The 26223-nt window shown below is 36.5% G+C and overlaps 1 protein-coding gene across 1 annotated transcript in view; it reads right to left on the minus strand.

Moving 5' to 3' along the window:
- Positions 1-26223, minus strand: part of RYR2 (ryanodine receptor 2 (cardiac)) — a 262530-nt gene that overhangs the window by 178048 nt on the left and 58259 nt on the right. Inside the window, exons 10-16 of the mRNA XM_009997595.1 lie at positions 23882-23978; positions 16659-16733; positions 13339-13495; positions 9904-10068; positions 8301-8422; positions 5188-5371; positions 3662-3797 (exon numbers count right to left, since the gene is read on the minus strand). Coding sequence (XP_009995897.1) covers positions 3662-3797; positions 5188-5371; positions 8301-8422; positions 9904-10068; positions 13339-13495; positions 16659-16733; positions 23882-23978 — 936 coding nt within the window. The remainder of the gene's footprint in view (positions 1-3661; positions 3798-5187; positions 5372-8300; positions 8423-9903; positions 10069-13338; positions 13496-16658; positions 16734-23881; positions 23979-26223) is intronic.

Below are 26223 nucleotides of genomic sequence, written 5' to 3' on the forward strand. Positions count from 1 at the left end.
ACAGCACCAATAAATATAACTTCATTAACAGTAATAAGACACAGATGGTTTACTAAATGCAGCTCAGCAGAAGTTTGTGAAAGGTCAGTATCAAGGGGTTGAAGCTGTGCATTAAATGAGGCACACAGACACTTCACACTGAAAGCAAAAGCTCAGAGTAATTGTAATAGTGTAACAGAGGGAGGACAGACGCCTTAGTAGGCATATGGAAATCATTTTAAATTGAAAGCAGGTTGATTTAGCTTGAATATCAGGAAGGAATTTTTTACTATAATGGTGTTTGGACTATGATCTTTAAAGGACCCTTGCAACCCAAACCATTCTTTCATTCTATGATTTTTACATGTGATAGTATCCAGTCTCAACTCAAAGTATGTACATGCCTTATTCTCATCACAGTGAAATATACCACAATGTCAATGCCGGAACAAAAGCCATGAATTCTGGCATCACAGTTTACTTTTATTTATGTGCAGACTCAAAAGCAAAGTACTGTTTGCTGAAGTAAGACCAAGCAAGCAATATTAATTTGTCATCCATGCAATTACTGTACAGCTCCAGCATTATTCAGAACACAGCAACGTCCAAATGCATTACAGCCAGATCAAAGCCAGGCTTTTTAAGCATTAGCTGCCAGAAGATAATGCAGTTAAGGAAGTAAGATAATGGGGTAGAGGAGCAAGGAGAATGGGAAGTCAACAAAATCTTGTGCACTGTTCTTGCTACAAGTCCACGGAAACAATACTTGGTAGTGAACAAGCAGACTTTCGGAAGGAATTTTCTGTCCTTGTCAACTGGAAATTTCAGACTTAGAGAATTAGAGATTCAGCAACCAAGCCACTGCTTCCTCCAGTCTGAGCTGTGCTTAATATAACAAGAGATAAAATAAACTAGACTGTTACAAAAGCTACCACACTCCCCTACATCTATGAACCACAGAGTTTTATACTCCAACATCTACACTCTAAAAGCTGATCAGTTTATTTCATTGAGACATTGATTTCTGGACCTTGTCTAGATACTTTTAAATGTTTACAATTCCTGCCATAACTTCTTCAATTAACTCCTAATAAATCAAATAACTAGCATTAGTATACATCAAATAATCTCCTTCAAAAAAAAAAAAAAAAAAAAAAAAAGCCTAAAGTAGATTCACTTTGCTTAGTGGGCATATACGAGCAGAAAGAGAGATTAGGATGTAAATTTTTTACTAGTGCTCCTTCTAAATGATCTTTTTTATCTGAGGTTTGGACAAGCAGACACCCTGCAAAACCACGTTGCGTAATGTTATGCATTCAAGCGCTCATACCGGCATTAGGGTGACTAAAGTGTAAAGAGAGAAGCAGTGGAAGGAAAACCATAACAGTAGTAATGCTGTGATGAGAAGTTCACATGAGATTTAGTATTATTTTCACTGTGGAAGCTTAGTTTGGTTTCATGCATCTTTTCCAAAATTTAACTGTTAAAAGATTAAATTTGGTACTCTTTCTGCCTGCCAATGGTTGAGTTACCTTCAGAAAAATCAGACTAAACAATCTGGTTGCTTGCAAGCATGAAGATAGCCAAAGCTAAATGGGTTTGTTTTGTTTGAATAGACCGAAAACAGAATGAAACATTTTCATCATTTTCCTTAACAGCCTATGGAGTTCTGAAGGACACAGACATTGGCAGAAATAAGTGATGAATAAAGCTGTAACACGCAAACACCAGAAAGGCCTATACCAGGCAGAAAAATACAAGTCATGAGGGGGAAAGAAAAAAAAAAAATAAAAAGGAAAGGATCTGGTCACTGCACTCAACAACTGGAAATATGATTCATGTTGCCAAGTCATAAAATTTCTCAATAATGAAATACCCTAAATCCACCAGTTCTTCATATAGAATTACAATACAAAGTGTAACAGCACACCATTGTTACAAATTACTCTGAGTTGAAATCAAAGCAATCTGATGTATCTGAAGTTTAAGTCCTGCCTTTGACCCACATCCTGACTCACTCAATCACTGTCACTATGCTGCAAGTAACAAAACTGGAAAGAGGTGTATAAAGGGTGTATTTAGCTTACAACTATAAAAAACATGGAAATCAAACCAAAAAACATTTAAATTCACTTACAATGTTCATAAAAACTACCATCCCAATGTATCTGTTCCTCTGACTGAATGGGAGATCATATCTTCTATTTACCTTATTACAGAAATTTCCAACAGACACTTATTAATACTTCTGATTTTCAGATTACTAATTATAAATGGCACAAAAGAACTGCAAGATAATAGGATTTGTTTTCCAAATATGAACTAAAAGGCTCAAAATAAATAAGGTTGAATGCTACACACCAATTAGCAAAGAGAAAGCCAGGCAGTTTAAGGACCAATAATAAATGAGCACTAATAAGGAATGGGTCCTTTGAAAAACTATCATGTTTCACAATGCATACCCACAAAAGAGCCAATTAATAATATACACAATACATTTATTTGGGTACTTCCTAATCACTTGACTTACTTCATTTTATGAACTAGTCAGTTATAGAGTTTTAAAATGGATTGGATGTATAACATTACTGGTATACTGTTTCAAAATGACATTTTTCAGGAGTGAGATTTAGTATAAATTATATATAAATGCTTTATGTTTTACTGGAAAGCAAGATAACAATCCTGCATTATGACTTTGTCCAAACTCAAGCTTTTGATAAAACACCTGTGAGTTCAAAGACAATTTAACATTAGAACTGGTGTGTTACAGAAGAAGCACAGGCACACAAAAGCATCCTGGACTGCCTAATGACAGGGACACAATACTGTCCTCAGTCACATAATGTCTATTTTAATATTATTTATGCTTACTTGTGGCACTGAGAAAACCTGATGACAGAGAGGCAAGGAACAGACAAAACTATCTCCCAGGCAGTAAAATTTCCTTTTGTGGACACTTAAAAACTGAGGAGTGAACATGCAGGAAGCTATAGGAATGGATTAATAACCCTACATAATGAGTAGTAGAATATAAATAACATATGCAATTTAAATTGCTGAACAAAGAAATCAGACAATTTAATGCTACTACCTAAATAGAAATTTGACCAGAACACCAACTAACACTTAGGTACCTATAGAAAGTATTGAGTTGGACAAGACCTTTATGATATACTGCATCTAAAAGAGTGTACCTTTCCATGGCACACTGGATTCAAGTATAATGCTGAAGACACTAGTCCTTACTGACTAATAAATAGGGTCTTACTTATAGAAGCTTTAGATTTATGCTGTAGTTCTGCAGCCAGATGTGTGAAAAATTGTATATGACTGCAAAACTGACCACAGTGTCATGGCTCCTTAACACAGAAATGACAGATACGTGTACATTTTGTTCACGCATTTTAGGTGCATACACGATGTATCAGCAATATTGTGATACAATCCAGCAATCATTTCACTGAAATCAGAAATATGTTATATATATAATAAATATTATTAGAAAAATCACATCATTTGAGTGTTTTCAATGTATTTTATTCTAAAGCACATGCAAGGATCTGAAAATGCAAAAGTCTTCTTTAATTTGTACCCTAAATGCTAACAAAGCTATCTGCTTCTTTTCATCTGAATATTATTTTGAGTTAAAACTAGCCAAGTAACCCGTAATATCTCTTACCTAGTAATTCATACAAAGAATTCAGAATAGATTTCCATGCTTCTCCAGCTTCCTTCCCAGCTACATCTGCAAAATGAGCTGCACTGCTGTATACATTCAAGCGATCAATACATTCAAGAACAAGGTTGATCATACCCTAAAAATGGAAAGGCTCAGATTGTCAGAGAAAAAAAAGAAGCATTGTTTAGGCATAAACACATAAGATTTTCAGAAATCTAAGAAAAGAAAGAAAACACAAGAATAAATACATGGACTCAGAAAGTTGGAGTTAAAAGATCAATCCTTACGGAATTTTTTCCTTGACTGTGACAACAAAAATTTACCATTTAGGTAGGTCAAAAGAACCAAAAAATTTACAGACATAATTTTAAGCAAGTTTCTAGTCTGGAAGGCATTTAGGCATCTGACTATCACTACCAGAGAAATAACAGACAATATTAAACAAAATATTTTAACCACACTTAACAAACCAAAATATCCTTCCACGTGAAGAGATGAAACTATAACAAAGAAACTAATTCACATAGGAAGAGTGAATTATAGTTAGAATTAAGGGCACAAGTCATATATAGAGGAAATTCAACCCATCTAAAGAGATTATAAATGTAGCAAATAGTTTGACTCTAACAGACTTAAAAACACTACAAATATACTCCAGATTAAACATCAGTGAATGAAACTCAACAGGGACAGATGTAGAGTCTAGCATCTGGGGATGAACAAACCCATGTGCCAGTGCAGGTTGGGGACTGACCTGCTGGAGAGCAGTGTAGGAGAAAGGGACCTAGGAGTCCTGGTGGACAGGAGGATGACCATGAGCCAGCAATGTGCCCTTGTGGCCAAGAAGGCCAATGGCATCCTGGGGTGCATTAGAAAGGGTGTGGTTAGTAGGTCAAGAGAGGTTCTCCTACCGCTCTATTCTGCCTTGGCAATGCCACATCTGGAATATTGTGTCCAGTTCTGGGCCCCTCAGTTCAAGAAGGACAGGGAACTGCTTGAAAGAGTCCAGCACAGAGCCACAAAGATGATTAAGGGAGTGGAACATCTCCCTTATGAGGAAAGGCTGAGGGAGCTGGGTCTCTTCAGCTTGGAGAAGAGAAGACTGAGGGGCAACCTCATCAATGTTTACAAATATGTTAAGGGCGACTGTTTGGAGGATGGAGCCAGGATTTTTTCAGTGGCGTCTAGTGATAGGACAAGGGGCAGTAAGTGCAAACTGGAACATAGGAGGTTCCACGTAAACATCAGAAAAAACTTTATTGTGAGAGTGACAGAGCACTTGAACAGGCTGCCCAGAGAGGTTGTGGAATCTCCTTCACTGGAGACATTCAAAACCCACCTGGACACATTCCTGTGTGATGTGCTCTTAGGTGATCCTGCTCTGGCAGGGGGCTTGGACTAGCTGAAGCTTTGAGGTCCCTTCTAACCCCCAAGATACTGTCATTCTGTGATCACGTCTACAAACACTACAAAAGAATACTTGCAGACAGTATGGTGGAAAATCAGGAGTAAACTGAGAGAAGTACCTCTTCCTGGAAGAGGTTCTGGCGATTCTTCAGTGCTCGGAGCCTGTTTTGTTTGTCTTCATGCTCCAAATGTTCATCAGGGGGGTGGAAGTAGCCAATCAAGTCCTGAAGGCTCAGATTGACTGACTCGATAGGCAAATCGATGGTGGAAGACTTCACTTTCTTGCTGAGAGCATCAAGGCCCCTAAAAGAACATGCAAAGTTTTCTGAGTATTGGAAATTAATTTATCATTTAAAGTATTTATTAGTTTAAAAGGAAAGTTTATTTAGATTCCAAAGTTCAGTTCCTTTTCTCACAGCTATGTAACTTCTCAAAAATTATTTGTCTGCCCCATTCTCACTTAATGATCTATCCCCCCTTCCCCCAAAAAATGGAATAAAGAAAAATGTTTCTCTTAAGTTTTTTTGAAATTGAGAAAACCCATTTTAATATTTTGTCTACACAGTTAGCAGTATCAGAGACAGACCAGAAGTTCTTGAGAAGTTACTGTTAACCTTTTCAAAGCATCATGAGGTTGGAATGGACAGAAGTCAAAGAACCAATCTTACAGTGTCAAAGATGGACCAGCTAATCTATGAAGGCTCTCAAGCAGGTCTCTAACCTGTTCTTAAGCCATCTTCAGTTCTGGAAGGTGCAGATTTTCCACACACTCTGTCCCAGCACTTCATTAGCCTGATACACGATTTTTTCCCTGATGTTCAAGCTTGGTCTTGCTGTAGTTTGTGACCATGATCACAAACTAGTAGGGGGCAGACTGTTCTCATCCATGCTGAACCTGCCATTTCCTCAGCTGAATCCCCAGCATACCCTAAAATTCGATTTTCCCTCAGTGTTGTGTTTTCTGGACCCCTGATAAACCTTTCTCCTCCATTCAAATCTCATGTTTCTTGAAAAGTGGCTGAGACCCCACCAGCACAACACAGCAAGTGGAAGGTGAAAGCTTTCCCTTGCACCTATATGGCTTCCCTCAGGAAGGTGGCGGTGGGCAGGTGCTAGGCAGCCTCTAGCCAGGTGCTGCAGGAGGCCCACAAGAATCTTCTGGAAGGAGCAGGAGGGGCCATGAGGGGCAGAGAAACCAGGGGTGCTGAGGGCCTGCAAACATAGCACCCACCCTCAGGGAGAAGGGGGAACCTCAGTTCCAGGGGAACTTGAAACTCTGCAGGAGTCAGTCAGGGCCCTGAAGCACTAGGAGAGGAGTAGCACTAAAGGGAAGGGTGGCACACAGCAGGCAAGAGTAGGAGGAGGGGGCTTATTTGACTCTTTTGACTCATTCTCAATTCCACCAATATAAAAAGGCTTCTTTTGCTAGCATATTTTCAAATAAAACCCCAGCTATGTAGGAAAGAGGTTCTTTTTGTGTTCACCATTTCTCCATTTATGCTAACTTAAAGACCACTGAAGTCCAGCAGGCAGAGGAGCCTGCCATGTCCACAGAAGCACCTTCCCAGCCCTCCCTGCTCATCTCCCTCTCTTCTTTCCTTAGAGGCACAAAAGGTCCTCAGGCAATCCAACCCACAACTGTCCCGGCCAGTCCTTTCTCCTGAGCTGCATAGCACAGTGCTCACTCACAGGATTTCTCTTCAGGCCACAATATGGAGCAGAGATCCCATTTTATACTCTGCTTTTTGCCGGATTAGAGCAACACTGGTAAGTATTTGCAGGGGGATAGAGGTTTTTTGTGGTGTTTTTTTTTTACTGGCATGTCACTCTGTATTTTCATCTCAAATGGTGAACTGCAGCTGGAAAACTAAATTTAGGAAACATTATGAATGCAGTAAGAATCTTTGCTGCTGAAGAATAAAAATCTCTCAAAATAAATAATGCAATGTTTCAAAAAGATAGCTGCCAAAGTTATCTTTAAAACAATTTTTATTGCGAACACATTACCTGAAGTGCAACTTTTCTACAGACGGTGGGAAGTAACTGGAGCACACACGAGAATAATTGTGAACCTCTCCAATTCAGCTTTTTCTTCTTGGAGTAACAGCCTGCCAAAGCTAAATTGTTAAACACTATCTTGGACTCCCTGTGCATTCTGCAAAAATCTCCACTCTAATTTAGCAGTACCTTGATTTGTGAGACCTTATCATTAAATAGTCTTTCTCAGTCCTTATCTTTTATGTCATTCTTTAGAAGGTTCTAAGAAAATGTATAATTTACAAAGTGATCTAGGGCTTGCATTTATTTTGTATTTCAGATGTTATACAGTAGGCAATTATCCCAACAGGTGTTTATCTCTGATGTTATTTAAGTACCTGGGTACATGTTTTTCAACAAATTGACCTATGTCTTCAACTGTGCACTGATTTAGGACATAGCTGCTCCAGGTCACTATCTCCCACACTGCCTTCTCCTGGGACAAATGAGTTCCTACGAAATTCCTATCATTCCACATTTTTTTAATGGCAGCTACACTGAAGAGAGGGGCCTTTTCTCAATTCCTGAAGTCACTAACACTTGAGAATTACCATTTCATCAGTGTTATTTAGGAGGACATTTGGAGTAGGAAGATAAAAACAAATCACATACATCTGGCATTATTTTTAAATGGCTAAAATGCTATAAAACAGTGTTTACATTTTAATATATTAAAGACAAAGGTAGCATTAAAAGGGAACAAATAAATAGGGAAAGTGTAATGGGAGAAGAGAAAGAAGGTGTAATTTCATACTTTTAAGAAAACCTTTTTTTTGAGACTGTGAACTTCTTCAGTAATTTGTGTCTTGTACATATTTGTAGTTATACAGTTATCTGTCCCTTCCAGTTTTTTCAATGAAGAGCACATACTTAGAAAGAGTTAAATGATGCACCTCAAGACTTAACTTTTGGCAAGCAAAAAAATCTCTTTTTTATGGTTTGTATTTTCAGTATGTTTATGCATTCAAATCAAGATTGAACAATAAAGTCATATTAGAAGATAAACAGATCAATCTCTCTCAAGGTGCAACTCTGTTGATAACACAAAGAATTGGCATAAAGTCTGTTTTGAGAAGTATTTAACCATTTTTTTTTCTGAGGGCTAATTTGTTCACTGTTGTGTTAATAGCCACTTTGAATAAAATATAAGAGGACGAAAAAGAAAAGGGATTAAAAGATAATTTTAAAAGCACACCTTATAAACCTGTTGAAAAGGAAGACTGTACTACGGATGACACGTGCTGTACGGGATTCTTCATTCTGAGATCTGGACAATGTTAAACCATCATCCATGTGGCCTTCATGGTGCATTATTGCCTGCAATACAAAACCAAAAAGCAATCACTACAAAATTAAACATTATTCACAAATAAGAAGTATGAAAACTCACATAGTAAGGCAGGCTAGGAAATTATGAAGTCACATAGAGAAAAGGATGGTTTAATTACAAAACAGATAATCCCATGTTTACCTCCTCATGTGCAAGGACACACTTTTACTGAGCCAACAGATTCAGCACTGTAATAATATTTTCAAAGCCACAGCTTCTGTAAACAATATACCTTATTTGAAAAAATAAAAATAAAAAAAATCCAGTGTAAGGCTTTTTCTTTTATGTTCATTTTTGTCAACCTTAAAAATAGTTCCCTTACACAGCAGCAGAACCCTAAAGAACAGAAAAGGTCAAAATAGGAACTCCTTATTGATCCTGATTTCCAAAGATGTTACAGTGTTCTTTTCTGACTATGCCTTGAGTTACAGCCACTAACTTGTATTTTTTCTGTGTTTAGATACCGCTGAAGGCATTTGATCAAACCTCCATTAAAAAAATTAAATTACGTTATGGTTTGTTCATACACACAAACTATTTATATTACTTACATTAATAAATTATTCAATTATGTAGATGATATAAAATTATCTTAGTTATTTAATAATTATAATTATTACCATTATATAGTTTTAGATCTCTATAAACTGTTTCAAATACGCGTATAATTTTTCTATAAAATATTTATACAATATATGTGTGTGTATGTATACACACATATGATGCAGACACATCATATATACAGATATATACATAATAAAAGTCTCTAGCCTTATACTTCTGGCACACAAATAGTAATAGAAAACACTAGAGTATGGATAAACATCACATTTGAATTTATTTTTTAAAATAATAATTATTTTTTTTTCTTACTGAGAAATCATTTCCTGCAAAGTTATACATTTACAACATATACTAACAGAAATGTAGCTTCTGGAAGATGTGTTAAGTCATAAAAGAATCTTTTTCCTACTTTATGATGCTGAGCTAGCTAGCATTCTCTTTTGTCATGGTTATTCTTTAAAAGAAGAAATCCCTCAGAGGTCAAGAACTGAACACTGCAGCCTAAGAGGTAACATGCTCACAATGTAGAAAGAAAAAACCTTGAAATAAAAGCCTCCCCAGTCCAAACTACAGCATGTTTAAAAGCAGGCATTTTAGAATGTTCTACAGGCTGTTGCTAATATTTTAGTATTTGACCTATCTGACATCAAGTACATACAGATTTATGCATATTTTGGGGTTAGTGTCTATAGGTAATATATGCCCTTTGGCTTTCAGTTTAAGATTTCAGTACATCACCCAACTTTTTAATATGTGACTAAAAAAAACACATTTGCAATGAAACAAAGACATGTTTAAAATATTTGAAACCTAGGAATTAGCTGTGTCCTGTAGTTCCATTCATTTTCCCCTCTGCCCTGTCAGTCTGTGACTGAATGAAATGCATTTCTATTTACAGTCTTACCTTCCGCTGCACAGAACCCATTCTCACAGACTTTGCATCAGCCGACTGGTATGTGAGCCATAAGCCTGTGTCTACATGTTGTATGAAACATATTGAATCCCCGTATTTTATTTCAGGTGCTCCCATTCCATCCACCTCCTTTCTTGTCCCTATGTCCAGCTTTTCCTGAGGAAGATGAAAAAAATATATCTTTATACAAGAACAATAATATGTTTATTATACAAAAAATATCGAATCCTCGACAGTTGTCTGGAACAGGTTTTAAAAGAAAATTTGAGATATTTTTTAATGAAATCATTAAAAACTGGCAAAAGCGTAACTTCTAGTTAAATATTTAGGGAAACAATGAAGAGAGAGATTTCATTCACACAAAAATCTAGCTTATTACACTAGGAAAGCCAGGTGTATTCATTTCACCTGCCTAGGAATTGACCGCACCTGTCATTATTGAATCATTTATTATTAGAAAACAAAAATTAATTAGATTAGAAAACAAAATCAAATACATTGAATCTTCTAGCTGAACCAGGCATTAGCCTCCAGAAACTTTTTCTTGGGGATTTTTTTTTTCCCACCCTCGAAAAGATGAAAACTTCCCTACAATTTATTTCCAGCTGTCACAGAGAGATGGTCTTTAACATGTCACCACTCATTACTACCCAACAACGCAGTCAGTATTTCCTACGGAAAAAATTAAAAATTCTGTCTTTGTGACTGGCCTGTTGACATGTAAAAAAAGGGTTGGAATGACCATGCAACAGTCCAGTCAGTGTCCTACACAGACAGGAGTCACTTCAGGAGAGGTAAATTAGTATCCTAAACAATACTATAGTTTGTAATTATCATTTGAAGTGTTCCCCAAGATCTAGCTCTTCTAAGAACCAATTCTCTCACCACAGACATCAGTGGTGACAAACAGCCTATGCACCCTGGTTCTTGGCAGATCATCCACTAAGCTCTCCAAAAGCATATGGTTCAACAAGCTGATAAATCTCTTGTCTGCTTGCCCTAGTTGGTCAATCAAAGGTAAGCATGGAAAAACCATGTTACAAAGGATCAGTACGATCAGTATATATCTTGTAGCTGTAGGATGGATGTTCATATAGTTACACTTAAAGCTTCTCAGGGGACTTCAACATTCTTCGCTGCAAGTTCCTCAGGCTTTCGCCACCAGCTCCATTTTAGGCAAAATCTTCCCAACTGAGAGCAACCCAAAACACTCTTACTCATTAGTTCTGATTCATGTGGTCAAGTTAATGACACAAAAACTATTTAACATTTTTACAGGAGGAGAGGGAATACATTACAATTATTGCAGCTGAAGATGAGACTACTATAATACTGTAGCTGCTGTTTTGCTCTCCCTTTCACAACTTCAACAGTGCAGGCAGGTCCATCTGTGCAGTAACTCTCTGAAGTCTGCCTCTATCTATGTTCACACACGCAGATAAAAAGCTACTCTGATTTTCACCACTGTTCAAAAAAACATCTGTGCAAATTGCAGGCCTAGTTTAGGCTATACATTCAGGATGCAGGGTAACCCCTTTAACAAAATACAGCTTCAAACTTCTCTGCTTCTACTGATCAGCAGTAGAAGACACATCACTTCATACATTTCCGCAAAGCAATGCTACAAATGATGAGACAGAATCTCTAAAGGTTTCGTCCTACTACAACCAGGAAAGATTAGGAGAATTACTACACCACACACATCTGCCTTGACAATCTTAGGAGACAGGTTCACACCAAAAGATAACAAAGACTGGGTTTTGAAATTAACATAAAACAATTGCTAATTTATTAAAGGATTTTTAAAGCATTTATTAAGTAAAGAGAGGTGTCAAATAATAAGACTTTCACCCTAAAATTATAAATGCATTTTGAAGCACTATAAAAAAAAACAAAAACAGCTCAGGTGAAATTCTTATTATTCCCCTGCACTTCCAGATATAGCATGTAAAATATCAATTAAGACTAATAAATCGTTTCTGGATACAGATGTTAATCCAATTATCTTGCAAATATCTGAAACCTTAAGTACTGAAATTCTTATTAAAATCTTGCCCATTGAAACATGGTAATAATTGATTTATTACTACATCTGAATACAATTACTGAGTTACTGTATGCTTCTGTTTCATTATTAATTCATTATTTTGTTTGTATCATGTCTCAAAGTGTTGTATTAAATTACTGTATTCAGTTCAAAAGCTTGAACAAATATGCCGAATGTAATCATAGTTAAAAATTGAAAAGCTGCTCAAAATAGGACATTGCACACTAATGATGACACAGGAAAAAATAAATTAGGTCCTGCTGTCATAGGAAGAAGTGGCAGTCTGATTCCAAGCTAGTGTCTTTTGAATTGTCTTAGTAACTAGAAGATAGTGTGAACCTCTGTGAACACACTGTGCTTCTACATTTGTAAGATTTTCTTTTTTCCAAGTCTTCCTTCTCATAAGCAAGTTCTTAAGATGTGAATATATGAATAAACAAATATTCTCATAAAGCACTGTCAATAAAATAAGGGATTATTAATTTAAAATATTATTCAGAACTTCTTTACTGTGAGAGTGACAGAGCCCTGGAACAGGCTGCCCAGGGAGGCTGTGGAGTCTCCTTCACTGGAGACATTCAAAACCCACCTGGACACGTTCCTGTGTGATGTGCTCTGGGTGACCCTGCTCTGGCAGGGGGGTTGGACTAGATGATCTTTCGAGGTCCCTTCTAACCCCTAGGATTCTGGGATTCTGGGATTCCACACTTTCTTTAGAATCTAATGACTATAACAGAAACTGAAGGGATTTGATATCACAATCTCCATTCCAATTAGAATTAAAATTAAATTTACTTAGCACAAAAATGGCAGTGATGGCCAAACAAGATTTTCCAAACTAGATCTCTGTCCTCACCTATGTAGTTACACTCCTCACTCTGCATGTAAATTAAGAGCCCAGATGGAATTCAAGCACATTCAGTTGAGCTCTTTCCTATAAATAAACATAGCACCCAGGAAAGCATACAGTAAATGTTGGATTGAATACAGGAAAGAATATAGAAAGCTAGAGGATGGTGTAGAGACTAGGAATTAGAGGATTCATTTACAAACTTGAAGGCATTGAGCTTTTGGGGGAGTGAACAGAAACCACAAATTGTTAATGGAACATCAGAAATCACCATGTCACTATTTAAGAACTGTATATAGGTACAGATATTATATGATGCAAGTTTCTAGCCCAGAACATACCATATCCTGTAATTACACAACTGTAGGCTAACTATATGTTACACTGGAACAAACAGAAATAATAGGTTTTTGCAACCATTTGCAAATCACCTCAGTAATATATATAACTAAGTATATGAATATATAACTAAGTATATCTGAATCTTGCTGAATCTACTAGCTATATTAATGCTGCACTGATTCCGTACCTTGGAAGACCGAAAACAGAACGCCGTAGATTTTACATCTGCTTGCTCTTTGTCTGTAAGAAGAAGACTCTTGTCATCCAGAAGACTTAAATATTTTCCTGTTGTTATATGTCTTAGTCTGAAAGGCTGTCCCCATCTAATGTGGCTGCCACTCCACCTGAGGAAGTTCACAGGAAATGTTTGGTTTTTTAAAACAAAACAGAGTTTAAGAACTGGCAAAAATATTTTGCAGTACATTATATTGCTAACTAATTGGTAAAAGGATAAAGTTCTAAACATTGGATTATCAGCAAGTAAGTGGCTACTTTGTGGCTACCTCCTATAAAACCGCTCTAATAAGTAATCATAACCTCTTCCTCTAACACAAGCTGCCTTTGTTCCGATTGAATTCCTCTTGAGAGAAGATACAGTTCTCTCTCCATTTCATCTACCAGCAGGGTTTGTTCACTCTCCCAGAGCACTCTCCTTTCAGCAGTCAGCACAATTTAGGCACACTTTGAATAGTATACAAAAAATAAAACAATAGAATACCTAAACTTCCAAATAGACATCTTCCTAAAAACAATTTTTACAGTATTAAGGAAAGACAGGCCCAGATTCTTCATGTTACATAGGAAGAAATGAAGGAAGAAAGGCAAAGATTTTCTAAGCTTCCCAAGAACTCCTCAAGGTGAAATATAGGTTGCAAGTTTCTAACTTGTTGCCTTAAGCTGAAAAGTCAGTTATTTTATTCTTCCTGACTAACTCTTGAAGAAAAACTTGTAAAGGGGTTATAAAGGAGGATGCATTTCACAAAGCCTTTTCAGAAGGCTTTTCAAATATTTCTTAGATTGGCACATTGCCACAGCTAGGATGTTTTCCTGGATCTTTGCAAAACCTTCTTCAAGTCTTACATCTTCAAAAGTTTACATGTTAGATGTATGTGCACACTGCTTTTTGGAAAGAAAATAATATATTTATATTGAGTTTGCAACATGTTCATCATAATGAAGTTATGACATATTGTTGAGGTTCTGATGTACTTCCATATGCTTACTGTGACTTAAAATAGCTTAAAATTATCAACAAATGTTCACAAACATATCCTTATGAATGTAACCTGATTATTCACTTTTCATACTGAATTTTGAATTACTGCATCTTCTCAAGTAATCTCAGGTACAGCATTTAAAAACATAAAAAAATTATACCTATATTTGGTATATATTCATGTACTAGATTGAAAAACCCTTAAGCTAGCACTTAGACAGGTTTAAGCCATTTTTGTTTTCCCTGACACATGTAGCAGATTAAAGCACCTACCTATCAAATAAAAATATCCATTTGTTTAAGCATGTCTCATAAGAGTTGGCCATACATTATGCAAAGCTTACAAAACTGATTTGACAGGCATTTTTAGAGTGCAGGTATTTTTTAAATGCAAGAGCAATACCTGCCTTCTGTAACAGCATTTATTACCATTTACTAATTGAACTTATTTAAAGAGGCTTAAAGAAGGAAAAGGTTTTCGCCTCAACTATTTTCTTTTGTAAACTAAATAGTATCTTCTGTTTAAGTTCAGAGGAGAGGACTTGGGGGAGGAAAGGAAAAACAGAAGATTTATATCTCAGAAATACATTTCTTTTTTTTCTGTCTTCTACACAGCAGTCAGTATACTCCACGAAAGCACATCTAAGTATTAGTATTTTAGCCCAACTTCAACTTCTCATTTAAGTAAGAAGTCAGGTCCTGAATCTCAGCTATGGTATTGCTGGGTTTGGTAAAACACATCAGCTCTGCACCTTTCATATTTTCAGCCATGCTGGGAAGCTGCCATTTCTCTACTGTGATTCAGTTTTCTCTTGGAGCCAATAACTGTGGATCATAAGGAAAATTTTTAATGGCGTGCAACTCTGCCATGTCCTTGGTTCAAGCCTACAGGATAGGAAAGAGGACAATTCATGTGCACTTACAAGGAAAGCGTTTTGCGCAGAAAGTTATCTTGGGAAGCCATTTCTGACTACTAAAAATGTTTTTCTGTAACGTGGGACTATGATCCGTGTCACCTTTTGGGAAAGAAATCAATATTGAGCAACAGTAATTGGTGTCCCACAGCAGGGCACCCCAAGAGGCTATTTTAATGTGAGTTCTCCACTAACTAGGGAAGTTCAAAAGCAATAATTTCTTCAGAATCCTATAAAATTAGCAAAATTAATATTATACCTACAGTAATTCTGGGAAGGACTAGAACTGATAGAGAACTTCAGGCATGCATATAAAGTTACAATCTAAATAATTTGCATGAACACTGATGTGCCTGCAATTCAGCAATGAATGTATATAGCTATAGAACACCACACAGCAAAAGATGGAGGTGAAGGACTAGTAGGAGAGAATGTTACTCTTGGGATTTGATTATCTTTTTTCCTGGTAAGAAAGTCACATTCCTTAAAAAGAAATAATATTGCTGCATTTGCTTAGTTGTTTTGACAGTTCTTACAATTTCTCTCAGTCATATATATTCAAATCTTTACAAGTCAAAAGTTTGTATACAACGCCTTTCAAAGTGAGATATATGACAGTTGCAACAGAAAACTGTAATTTCTCAAGTCCTCATGTTGCTCTGCTACTACTGCTTATTAGGAAAGTACATACAAAGAGGAAAATAAAAAGCCACAGAACCTTCCACAGTTTCATTGCTGTCACTTAAGCACACTCAGTGCAAAGCAAAAATCTCACTGCCCTATTCTACCAATGGCATTTAACATCATCCTATTAAACAGCATCATTAGAGAGTAAACTTTCCCTAAGGTGCCCTGATTTAATACCTAAAAAGCTATAACTGATTACTTACTAGACATTTTATCACAAGCACATGCTGTAATACAATTTAAGTGAACTTTTACAGTGCAATTACCTTAACAAACAAGGCACAATTCCTTACTACCAGTCACCCAAGGAAGCATTTTTTCTGTAAATCTTTGCTTTTAAGGACATCCAAATGGTTTAAACAAGTTATAGGGTAGAACACATTAATAATTATAATCAGAACAGTTTACCTTTAAAATATCATATATGTGTAAAAAAGGTAAATTGTGAATTCACAGACAGCTGTAAGAACTTCAAAAAAAGATCAAAACACACACAGCAACGTGTGCTAACGCACACTCTGTGGGAAGTTGTTTAAGTTTTCGTAAAAGCACCACAGAGCACTTTTCAAAGATTATTTTAGTGTTATCTGTCTGGTTTTATAGTTATCAGTCTGACTTTAAATGAATATTCTTACTTTAGGAAATCACCCTGCCAGACTGAATCGTTTTTCTGAGAGAATTTTTACTTACGCAACTCTTAGAGTCTCTAGCCTCCAAAGGGAACGAGCATGAATTGACACAGCACCACCTTCATAGTGGACAGTTCTGAAAAGCAAGCAAAGGCACAGACTAAGCGCTCAGCTCTGTTTTAAGACCTCACAATATCTTCTTCTCAGTTTATATATATCTCCCATTTTAAGACTGCAAAAACATTATTTAACCTGTCAGATTCAAAGGTTATTAAATTCAAAGCCGGCTCTTGTCAATTAAACCTTCAGACCTAGTTACTCAAACAAATTTTATTTTCATTGTCTTTAGCAGCCATTATTGTGATATTCGTAACAAAGACATTGACACAGCATTTTCTTAGACATATTTCTTAGTGTGTTAAGAACAGAGAATCCAGGCAGGAGAGAGGAAAAAACCAACAAATAAAAAACAAAACAAACAAAAACAGGGGGTGGGGGGAAGCAATAAGCAGGTAACTACAATATTTCTAGGTTCTACCGAAAAAAACAAATATCAAGTTATGATTAAAAATTGTGATCACTGCATATATCTCACAAGAATGTTGTGTTTTCTCAGAGATTATGCTATTAAAATAACCACGAAACATTACACTGAATTACAGTTACCTTTTTGCCATTGTATTTTATTATCACAGCACCTGAAGTTTCACCACTATACTGATCACGTTCACACAGCTCAGATGTTAACAACTCCACACTTCAAAATACTACTAAGTAGTGATGTCTCTAGTTTCCACATATACCCAGAAATCTGAGTACTTCTAAAAAAACAGTCAACTGAGCCTAAAAAAAAGGGTGTTTTCACCATATTCAAAACACAGATAAGTGATATATATTGGATTAATTAATAGGTTTAGATGTTATGGTCACCAAAAGCCCTAAGTTAGGCAAACCGGCTTTTCTTCAAAGCAAACCCTTTAGATTCAGGCAGCCTTTCTTTGGACTGCTTCCTGCCTGCACCTTTATTTATGCCCTAAGACACCACCAGAATTTAGAAACCTAGGCTTTTCTTTTGGGAAAATTGAGTCATTTATGCAAAGGAATGTTGTTGCTATGCTTATTAGATCAAGCTTGTCAAGGAATACTGCCAAAGCATGGCCTGGTTTTATGAATCCTGGAAGAGTTTACGAATTGAGTAAAAACTGTGGGCTTCAGCCAAGATAAGGCAATGCCAAATATAGGCAGAGGCATTACTTTAGGGAATATTAAAACTGAAATTGTAGGCCGTTCCCATTGTTTGTTAGAAGAAAATTTTTGAGGACCACATTTTGGAATCAGGCACCTACTTCTTATAAGGCTTTATCTTCCAACAATTTTATTCAGTAATTTTCAAGTTATTAAATATAAATGTGTGAATAACCTGCAAAAATTCTCTGACTATCAAAGAGCTATAAAAAATTTTACATTAATCGGATTGAAAAAAATAATAATTTCAAGTTGCAAAGTGCAGAGGATGTCCATTAATTGCTGAGCAGTAGAGAAAACCTGCCAGTTACAAAAATAAAAATTAAAATACAGTGTGAAATTACAAATAGTGTAACTGCAGGAGGGAAGTATAAATAAGAGCAGAAAAAGCGAGCAAAAAGAGCTACAATGAGTGTCAGTCTTCCCCTAGAGAGCTTTAGATAACTTAAACCTTCTGTTCCATACCCATAACACTAATTCCTGACATTTCTTCCTATTCTTTCCCAATAAAACTTTATTTGCATGTTGTACATTTATGGAGTAAGGACATTAACCACTTTTACTTCAAACAGAACTATCTATAAGGAATTCACAACCTTTGAACATTTTCAGTTCACCTTCACTGTAAAACTTAATCCTATTAATTAGTTGGTTGAATTAAGTCTTTTTTTCTTTTTTTTTCCCCTCACCTACAACTGTGAGTCAAATTTAAGACATCGTTCTTTTCCTGGCTCTGCCGTTAACCTAGTTAATTCCCCTGAGGATAACCAGGCTCTGGCCCCGGCGCTGTGGCGGTCACTGCAGCACCAGGGACAGCGCCAGCGCCCCAAGCCTCACGCAGGCACCTCCCGCCGGGCTCCCCCTGTGCTCCCTCGAGTGGCCCCAGCTCCCTCCTACAGCTTTCCCAGACGGGCTGTAGAGGCAAAGTGAGGATAAACATCAAAAAGAAGAGCTGATATCTCAACCTTTCATCTCCAATTAACTTGCGTATTAATCAAAGGGGTTTAAGATGGACCACTGTGCATTGAATCCCCAGGAGAATCTTTATTAATACCCTTATTGAAGTATTGTGGAGTGGAGAGAGGGCAATCATTTCAGTGAAATTCACTGACTACAAATGGGCATTAAATGAGACTAACATAAATTACACTAAATGACAGCATTTTGGTGCTACTGAAGTAGCCTTGATTCAAGTACCTGTAAATTCTAAATTCCATAGGAAGAAAATAATGGAGTAAAAGTCAGCAACTTTGAATTATTCAGGGTGCCAGAAATACAGCATAAATAACAAATTGCACCTGGATTATTCACAAATTAATAAATCAAAACAAGATGTCAAGGTTTGAGTTAAAGAAATTGTTCCACTCCCTTCAATGACAGGCAAGCAGGTTCTGTTTTTAATCTGAAAGATAAATCACTAGTACTGTGGATTTTTTTCAAATAAATTTATGAAAGCACAGGCTAAAAGGCCTGTGGGTTGTTTTGGGAGTGGGGAAAATGTTACTGATTCGTGCTGCTGAGCTCATGTTTAAGTCATAAATAATCATTCATGGCACCAAATCTCAGCCTTTCTGGGGTAAAGGAATGTGAAAAGGAGGGGCCAGTGGCCAAGTCACATTGATTTTTACTTCATTCACTTCACAATCCTATCTATTAATTTCTGAGACTAACACAAAGTGTTCAATACAGTTTACAAAAGACTTAATGTAATTCATTAAAAAGTCTCAAAAGACAGGAATGACAAAACTGCTTCTGGAATTCGGTTACACATACACATTCCCTAATGAAGGCCTATTTTGACTGGATGGTTTGAGAAACTGGATTCTGTTCCACCTTCACCAATACATTGCAAATCCAGGAACAATTTGCTCTCTCTTAAAAGTAATTTCTTTCTGTACCAATGTATTTCCCAATTGCACTGCAGTCATCAGTTCAAAACACATATTGCAAATCCAAATGCAAATTAGTTGCAATGGGAACATCCAGGGTCCCCTTCTACACTGAGAACTATGAATGCTCACAGCCCTGCTCCTGTGTGGTTTTTAAGTTCTAAAAGAATGTGTATGATGGTGGTACAAAAAAGAGCAAGCATCACAACCCAAAAAAAAAAATTACTACACACCTCCACTGCTATATGTCATTAGTTTTGACATCTAAAAACAAATAATAATTACATGCAAAGTAATCCAAAACTCTACAGTTATGCAAAGTACTGTGTTAATAACTAGTTGACATTTTTACAGGAAAATAAAAATGACACAAATAATACAAAAACATCAAAAATGTAAAATTACTCATCTTAATTTAACTGTTGAAAAAAGGAGGCTGTTGACTGATTCAGTTGGGATAGGCAAAAAAAAAAAATCTGCTTATGACAGTACTTTTAAAATCTTTGCTGAAAAACCTTAATTAAAAGATTGAAACAATGGTAAACAATTTCACGGAAGCACTTCAATGTATACCTGCTCTAAATACCAACTTCCATCATAATTAGAATAAATTTCTTTTCATGCCTTTGGTATTATAAATTCAAGAGAGAAGAATCAACATGATAATTATCAAATAAGGGTTTAAAAAAAAAATTGTGACAATTTCAACAGAAAAAGATGTCAAATGAAAGCAAAGGCCATTTCAAGGTACCTGTCATACAAATCATTATTTACATCTTCTGCTGGATAATCATATACAACCCTCTGTCCAAAATAGAAGTATTCAACACTATTAACAAATTTCTCATGTATGAAACAGGAGAAAAAGGATGGGAAATGAGACTGTGCAATTCTTCATTTCAAGACAAAAAAAATATATAAATAGAGGAAACCCTTGTGGGTCTTCTTCATTCCATATGCACAACTGACAGACTGCTTCTGTCAGCTCACATGATACGATCAAGGCTACAGACCATGGGGGCAGACACTAGGAAAAGGAGCCAAGACAAATAGAGACTCCCAGCTACCATGCTCCTGTAGTTTCCCCTGACTCTGATGAGAAATAGAGTCAAAGTTACCATGAGAAGAATATCAACCTGATTATACTGTGCCTTCTCTTGCGTATTTACATCTATATTTACTTTATAATCTACGTGGAAATGCTCCTGAAATTTGCATTTAAGAGTTACAGAAGTAAAAGTGCAAATTAATTTATATCTTCTTATAGATAACTAAGGCATTTTAAATACTAAAATAGAATTTAATGATTCAATGCACAAGGCTTTAAACAGTGTCCTTAAATCAGGAACATACCTAACTAGAATATGCAGTGAATTATATTTAATCTATACATACTTAACGTTATGCCTGTTTCTTTTTTGCTCTTTATCTGGATCAGAGTGAGTGAAAACTACCAGGGTCATGCCCACTTTGCCTCTGGCGCTTTAAAAAAAAAACATCAACCAAAACACTATTTTTTCTAGTGTAGTATCAAACAAACTAACACATAATCATAAACATCTCTGTTTGCATTCCTTCCAACTGGCATGATTTTTTAATTACAAAGCAAACTAGGTTTAGCAGCTTCAGGGAGAATCTAATTGAAACTGCTTCCCAAGGAGGAGTACAAGGGAAAGCCCATCAGCCTTCTACGTGGTGAACAAGCCAATAAAATTATTAAAACTTGTTTAAAGATTTATGATTCCAGTTAGATCTTCTTGGGGAAATTAAAAAAAAAAATAAATATAGTTCATGCTAAAAAAATCCTATTTTACTCTTTTTTTTTGAGATACCACTGCAAGAATCTGTTTACATCAGTTTTCTGAGTCTCTCACTACACAAATACTCAAAGTAGTCTTAAACTATTTGCACTTCAGAGATGTTATCTTCAAATAATGTCTCACTGGCATTCCATCAAGAGCCAAGTACAACTACATAAAAGGCAGCATTATCAGAGACAATTCGAGATTTCTTTGCATCTTTAACCAAATCCAACTGGAGATCAGCAGCAGATCAGCTCTTCTAGGTACCATCTTCACTAGGAATTTAAATACACCAAGACGCAACAGCCTTGGCAATAAGTAGTCCAGGCACTTTGCTTCTGTGCTTACCCACATCACATGCCTGCATCTCGTGCTGCCAGGGCAGAAGGTTATGTAGCACTGAGACAGCACACAAGGAAGGAGGCAAGGGGGCAGCCACTGCTCTAGAAGCCTGCAGACCCATGAGAGCTGCTCCTCCTTCCAGAACTGAGGGGTCATGGCCAGAAGACAGTAGAAAGTCAGGTCTGCATGCAATAACCGATACTATGGCTATCCATTACTGTCCAAAGGAGCCTTCCAGACCTCATTTCTTGGAGAGAGGGAACAAAATCATCCTCCTAACCAGTCTCTCACACCTTGGGCTAATTAATACCTGCTTTGCCTGTGTCAAAAGTTGGCCCTGAATATTGCTCTTTTTCCACTGCTTATTGTGCAACCACATCTCATTATTCACCTGAAGTCCTTCTGCCAAACATGTAATGATTCCACCCCAATTTCTAGTCATCACAGTAGCACAAGTTAAGGATGATGTGGAGGGACACACATGCTCAACAGTTATGTGGGGAAACACAATATACATTCAAAACAAGTTGTGAGACACAGGAGAGAATTTTATAAGCTTTTTATATGACTATTTCTGCCACTGTACTAATGCTCTTCCAGTACAGATTTAGATGACCTTGCCTTTGGAGGAAGCTTTGTTAGTAGATACTGTAAGCATGAATATCTGCACTGTCAATGTATGGTATGACTCCAATGTGCTAAATGTTCCACAAGAGTATAAACAGCTTGAGAACATGTGTTTTATTTTTGACTTCTGGTAATATTTGAAACATTTTTATAGTCAAATTTATGTAACTGTATCATTGCTCTAAAAATAGAGAAAAACGGCAGTTATTTTAGAAGCTGACTAGGAGGATCTTTCACATTATAAAAAAATATTCATTTTCAGATTAGATACCAGGTGACATTATAAAATAATACTTATTGTAGGACTGTCTTATCTTTTATTTATTCATAAAAGCATGAGGAGGAGGCCTTTTCAGAAAAACAAAAATGAGATAGAGGAATTAGTGAGTCACAACAGAGAGAACTTCTCAGTGTTCCTCTACAATGTCATTCTGCAGAGCAGAGCTGCTCTTCAGGTATATGCTGGAACAAAACAAAGAACAACCACAATAATTGCTTTATGTGCAACAGTTACAGAAGTTAAACTAAAATAAAAGATAAAATAATCTATTTTACAAACTCCTACCTGCCACAATTACCCGTAGCTTTTCATATAATTCTACTAGCAGTTAAGTATGACCCATCAAAATAAGATATGCATACATCATGGAGCTGCTCTCCATGTTATTCGAAAATTCATGGCAGTCATGGTGACTGGACAAAGGGAAACATTGCACCCATTTTTTAAAAGGGTAGAAAGGAGGACCCTGGGAACCTCCAGCCTGTCGGCCTCACCTCCGTGCCTGGAAGATCATAGAACAAATCCTCCTAGAAGCTATGCTAAGGCATGTGGAGGACAGGGAGGTGATTTGAGACAGCCTGCATGGCTTCACCAAGGGCAAGTCCTGCCTGACCAACATTGAGGCCTCCTAGGATGCCTACATCATGCCTACATCAGTGGACAAGGGAAGAGATACAGAATTTGTCTGTCTGGACTTCTGTAAAGTCTTTGATGCAGTCCCCCCAAAATCCTACTCTCTGAAATTGAGATATATGGATTTGATGGCTGGACTGGTAGGTAGATGAGGAATTGGTTGGATGATTGCATCCAGAGGAATTGCATCCAGAAACCACCACATTTCATTTACAGTGTTTTTAAGTCAGTAAAGATGGCAGCAAGTTATCAAAAAATCACTATCACTTTTATGCCTGGTGAGACCAGGCTTGAACAATACTGTAAAGAAAATGCAAGAGGCTCTTATCCAAAGTTCATCTCAACAATATTATTTCATATGAGTAATACATCTCATCACAACACCCTCCAAAAGCCTGTACTATCTGCAACACTTAATACTGATTCAGCAAGGTTCATTCAGCAATATTCTAAGCTGGAAACCTACCTTCTTTGCTCTTCTCCATGTTCACCTGAAGGGACTGTCAAACATTCATCCATGTGACCATGCAATAACCTCAGAACATCCCCTCCTATCAGATAGCCTTGAAGAAAGGAAGAAAATTTAGTGTATCTGTCTGAACGCAGCAACATATAAAATTACAGTTCAACCTGTAATAAATACTACCAGTTTTATTTCCTTTTTTATCTGTTGTTATGATACTTTAAAAAGAGATTCAGAAGAAGGGGGAGATATCTCATACCCTGCAGAGCCAGGTAATCATTGCCAGGTGAGAAAAACTCCAAGTCAGCAATTAGGAAAGGGTAATTCAGAGGAAAGAGAGCCACAGATAGAGGATTGCACACATTTGAGAAAAAGACTGACCTAATAGACATGAGGAAGCAAGTATTTCCCTGCCAGAGAACAACATAAAAGTAGGATACTCTTCTCTTCCATTTTTACTTGCTCACTTTTGAGTGTAAGTTAAGCATTCCAGTTTATATACTAACAAAACAAATATTGAGTGAGTTAGTAGCTAATTTCAAAATCCTTTTTCATGTCTTTGGAAGTTTTCTGTGAGCTAAGCTTCTGGGAAGACCCATTCAAAGCTCTGCTTGATTTAAGACTCCCAACCTGCAATCACAATTTATTTGGATTCTGAAGGGAAACTCCTGTACTACTGTACATGTGGGTTCAAAGGTGCCAACACCAAGTACAGTCACATGTGTGTTCACAAACTAAGTCATGGAGAATACACTTAGCATCACAATATTTGAAGACCAAGCACATTGCAGCCAGAAATGGAAATTAAGGCCATCATTCTAATCAGTAAAGATATTAACAAAATCGATGTGTTTTCATCAGGCTTTTTGCACCAGAGATGCAACATTAAAAAGAAATATAATTTTATGTTATCCTACGAATATTGCATTATGATCTAGTAACTGAAGAATACTACTACTTAGTAGATTCTTGCAGTTTAATGGTATTTTTTCAGTCTGACAAGCTAAATAATTGATTATATTTGCTTCCTAAACTCATCTTCCATTTTTCCTAGAACTGGATAATGTGAAATTCTGAACAGGATGTCGGAACATAATTCCTTGGGTTTAATGGAATATCAAAAGGATTTTTGTAAAAAAATAAACAAATTATTGGAATAACATTTTGAAGCTATGTCTATGTTAACAGGTAATGTGCAGTAAGACAGATCCATTCAGGGAAATGGTGGTGAAGACCCAATAGTCACAGTGTACACAATTCACAGGTTTATTTTGAAGCTATAGGAAGTATTTTTCCTCAATATATATCAGTGAATATTTCAGGATATTTTTTTAAACTTTTGAAATACATATCAAATTAGCATTTATGCAGCCAATGCTAGCACTGATTTTTTAAATTCTGTATTTTGACACAGAGGGGTATTTCTAGGTAACACCAGCTATATACTTTAATTTTTACATGGACCTGTGTGTAATATAAATCTGGAGATGTTCTGCCCTTAATAATTTTTGGGGTTTGTTTTGTTTTCACAGTGCCCCCTCCCCCATCCACTTCACAGCACAGAATTAGCAAAATTACTTGATTTGACCCAAAGCTCCATTGTGACGTAAAAAATAAACTGACTTCTGTATAAGCCAGTTTTGCAGAAATGCGTGTAAGAAGAAATTATTTTCTTTTCACTAACTACCTCTAATATCCCAGTTCATTGTAGAAACTATTCATCCATTCTTTTTGCTTTAAAGTTATTTCATTTAACTGAAGTGTTTCACTTATTAATCTGTTTTTAATGGAAAGTTTTGAGTAAGAGAGGGTATTGTAGTGTAGGTATTCCTATACACTAGTATTTTGTTATGAAGCTGATAAAGCATTTTCCAAATACTAACAAAATTAGCTTCATTTTCCTCTTCTTCCTTTTTGAGGTAATTTTCTCCAGTTTGGCTATAGTTTTACTGAGGCATACAGGGTGAGGTCTCACATATTGTCAGATTCGCTCCCCTCTGATTAGAGGAGCGTTTGCTTGCTCTGCTAGAATAAGGCTTGTGCTCTAATTTTTTCTGGCACTATTCTGCTGATCTTCTCTAGAAAATATGCTGTTTAAAGATAACTGACGTCTATACTTGAGAAAAGAGAAAATAGAAAAGCAACAAAGAACAAGCAAATAAGCAGAGAAATGTGCAGCTGCTAAAATCATGTTACATCATTTTCATATGTTTTCCTGTGGGTATAACATGATACTATCATCTATCATTGGGCACTTCTGCTTCCCCAACAGCTAAGCAGGTCTCAGTAGTGAGGTTCACCAAATAAAAGAGATGTAGCACAGCACAAATCTGAGTCTCGGCTAA

The sequence above is a fragment of the Chaetura pelagica genome, unplaced genomic scaffold, assembly GCF_000747805.2.
Source record: "Chaetura pelagica isolate M959 unplaced genomic scaffold, ChaPel_1.0 scaffold235, whole genome shotgun sequence".
Taxonomy (NCBI): domain Eukaryota; kingdom Metazoa; phylum Chordata; class Aves; order Apodiformes; family Apodidae; genus Chaetura; species Chaetura pelagica.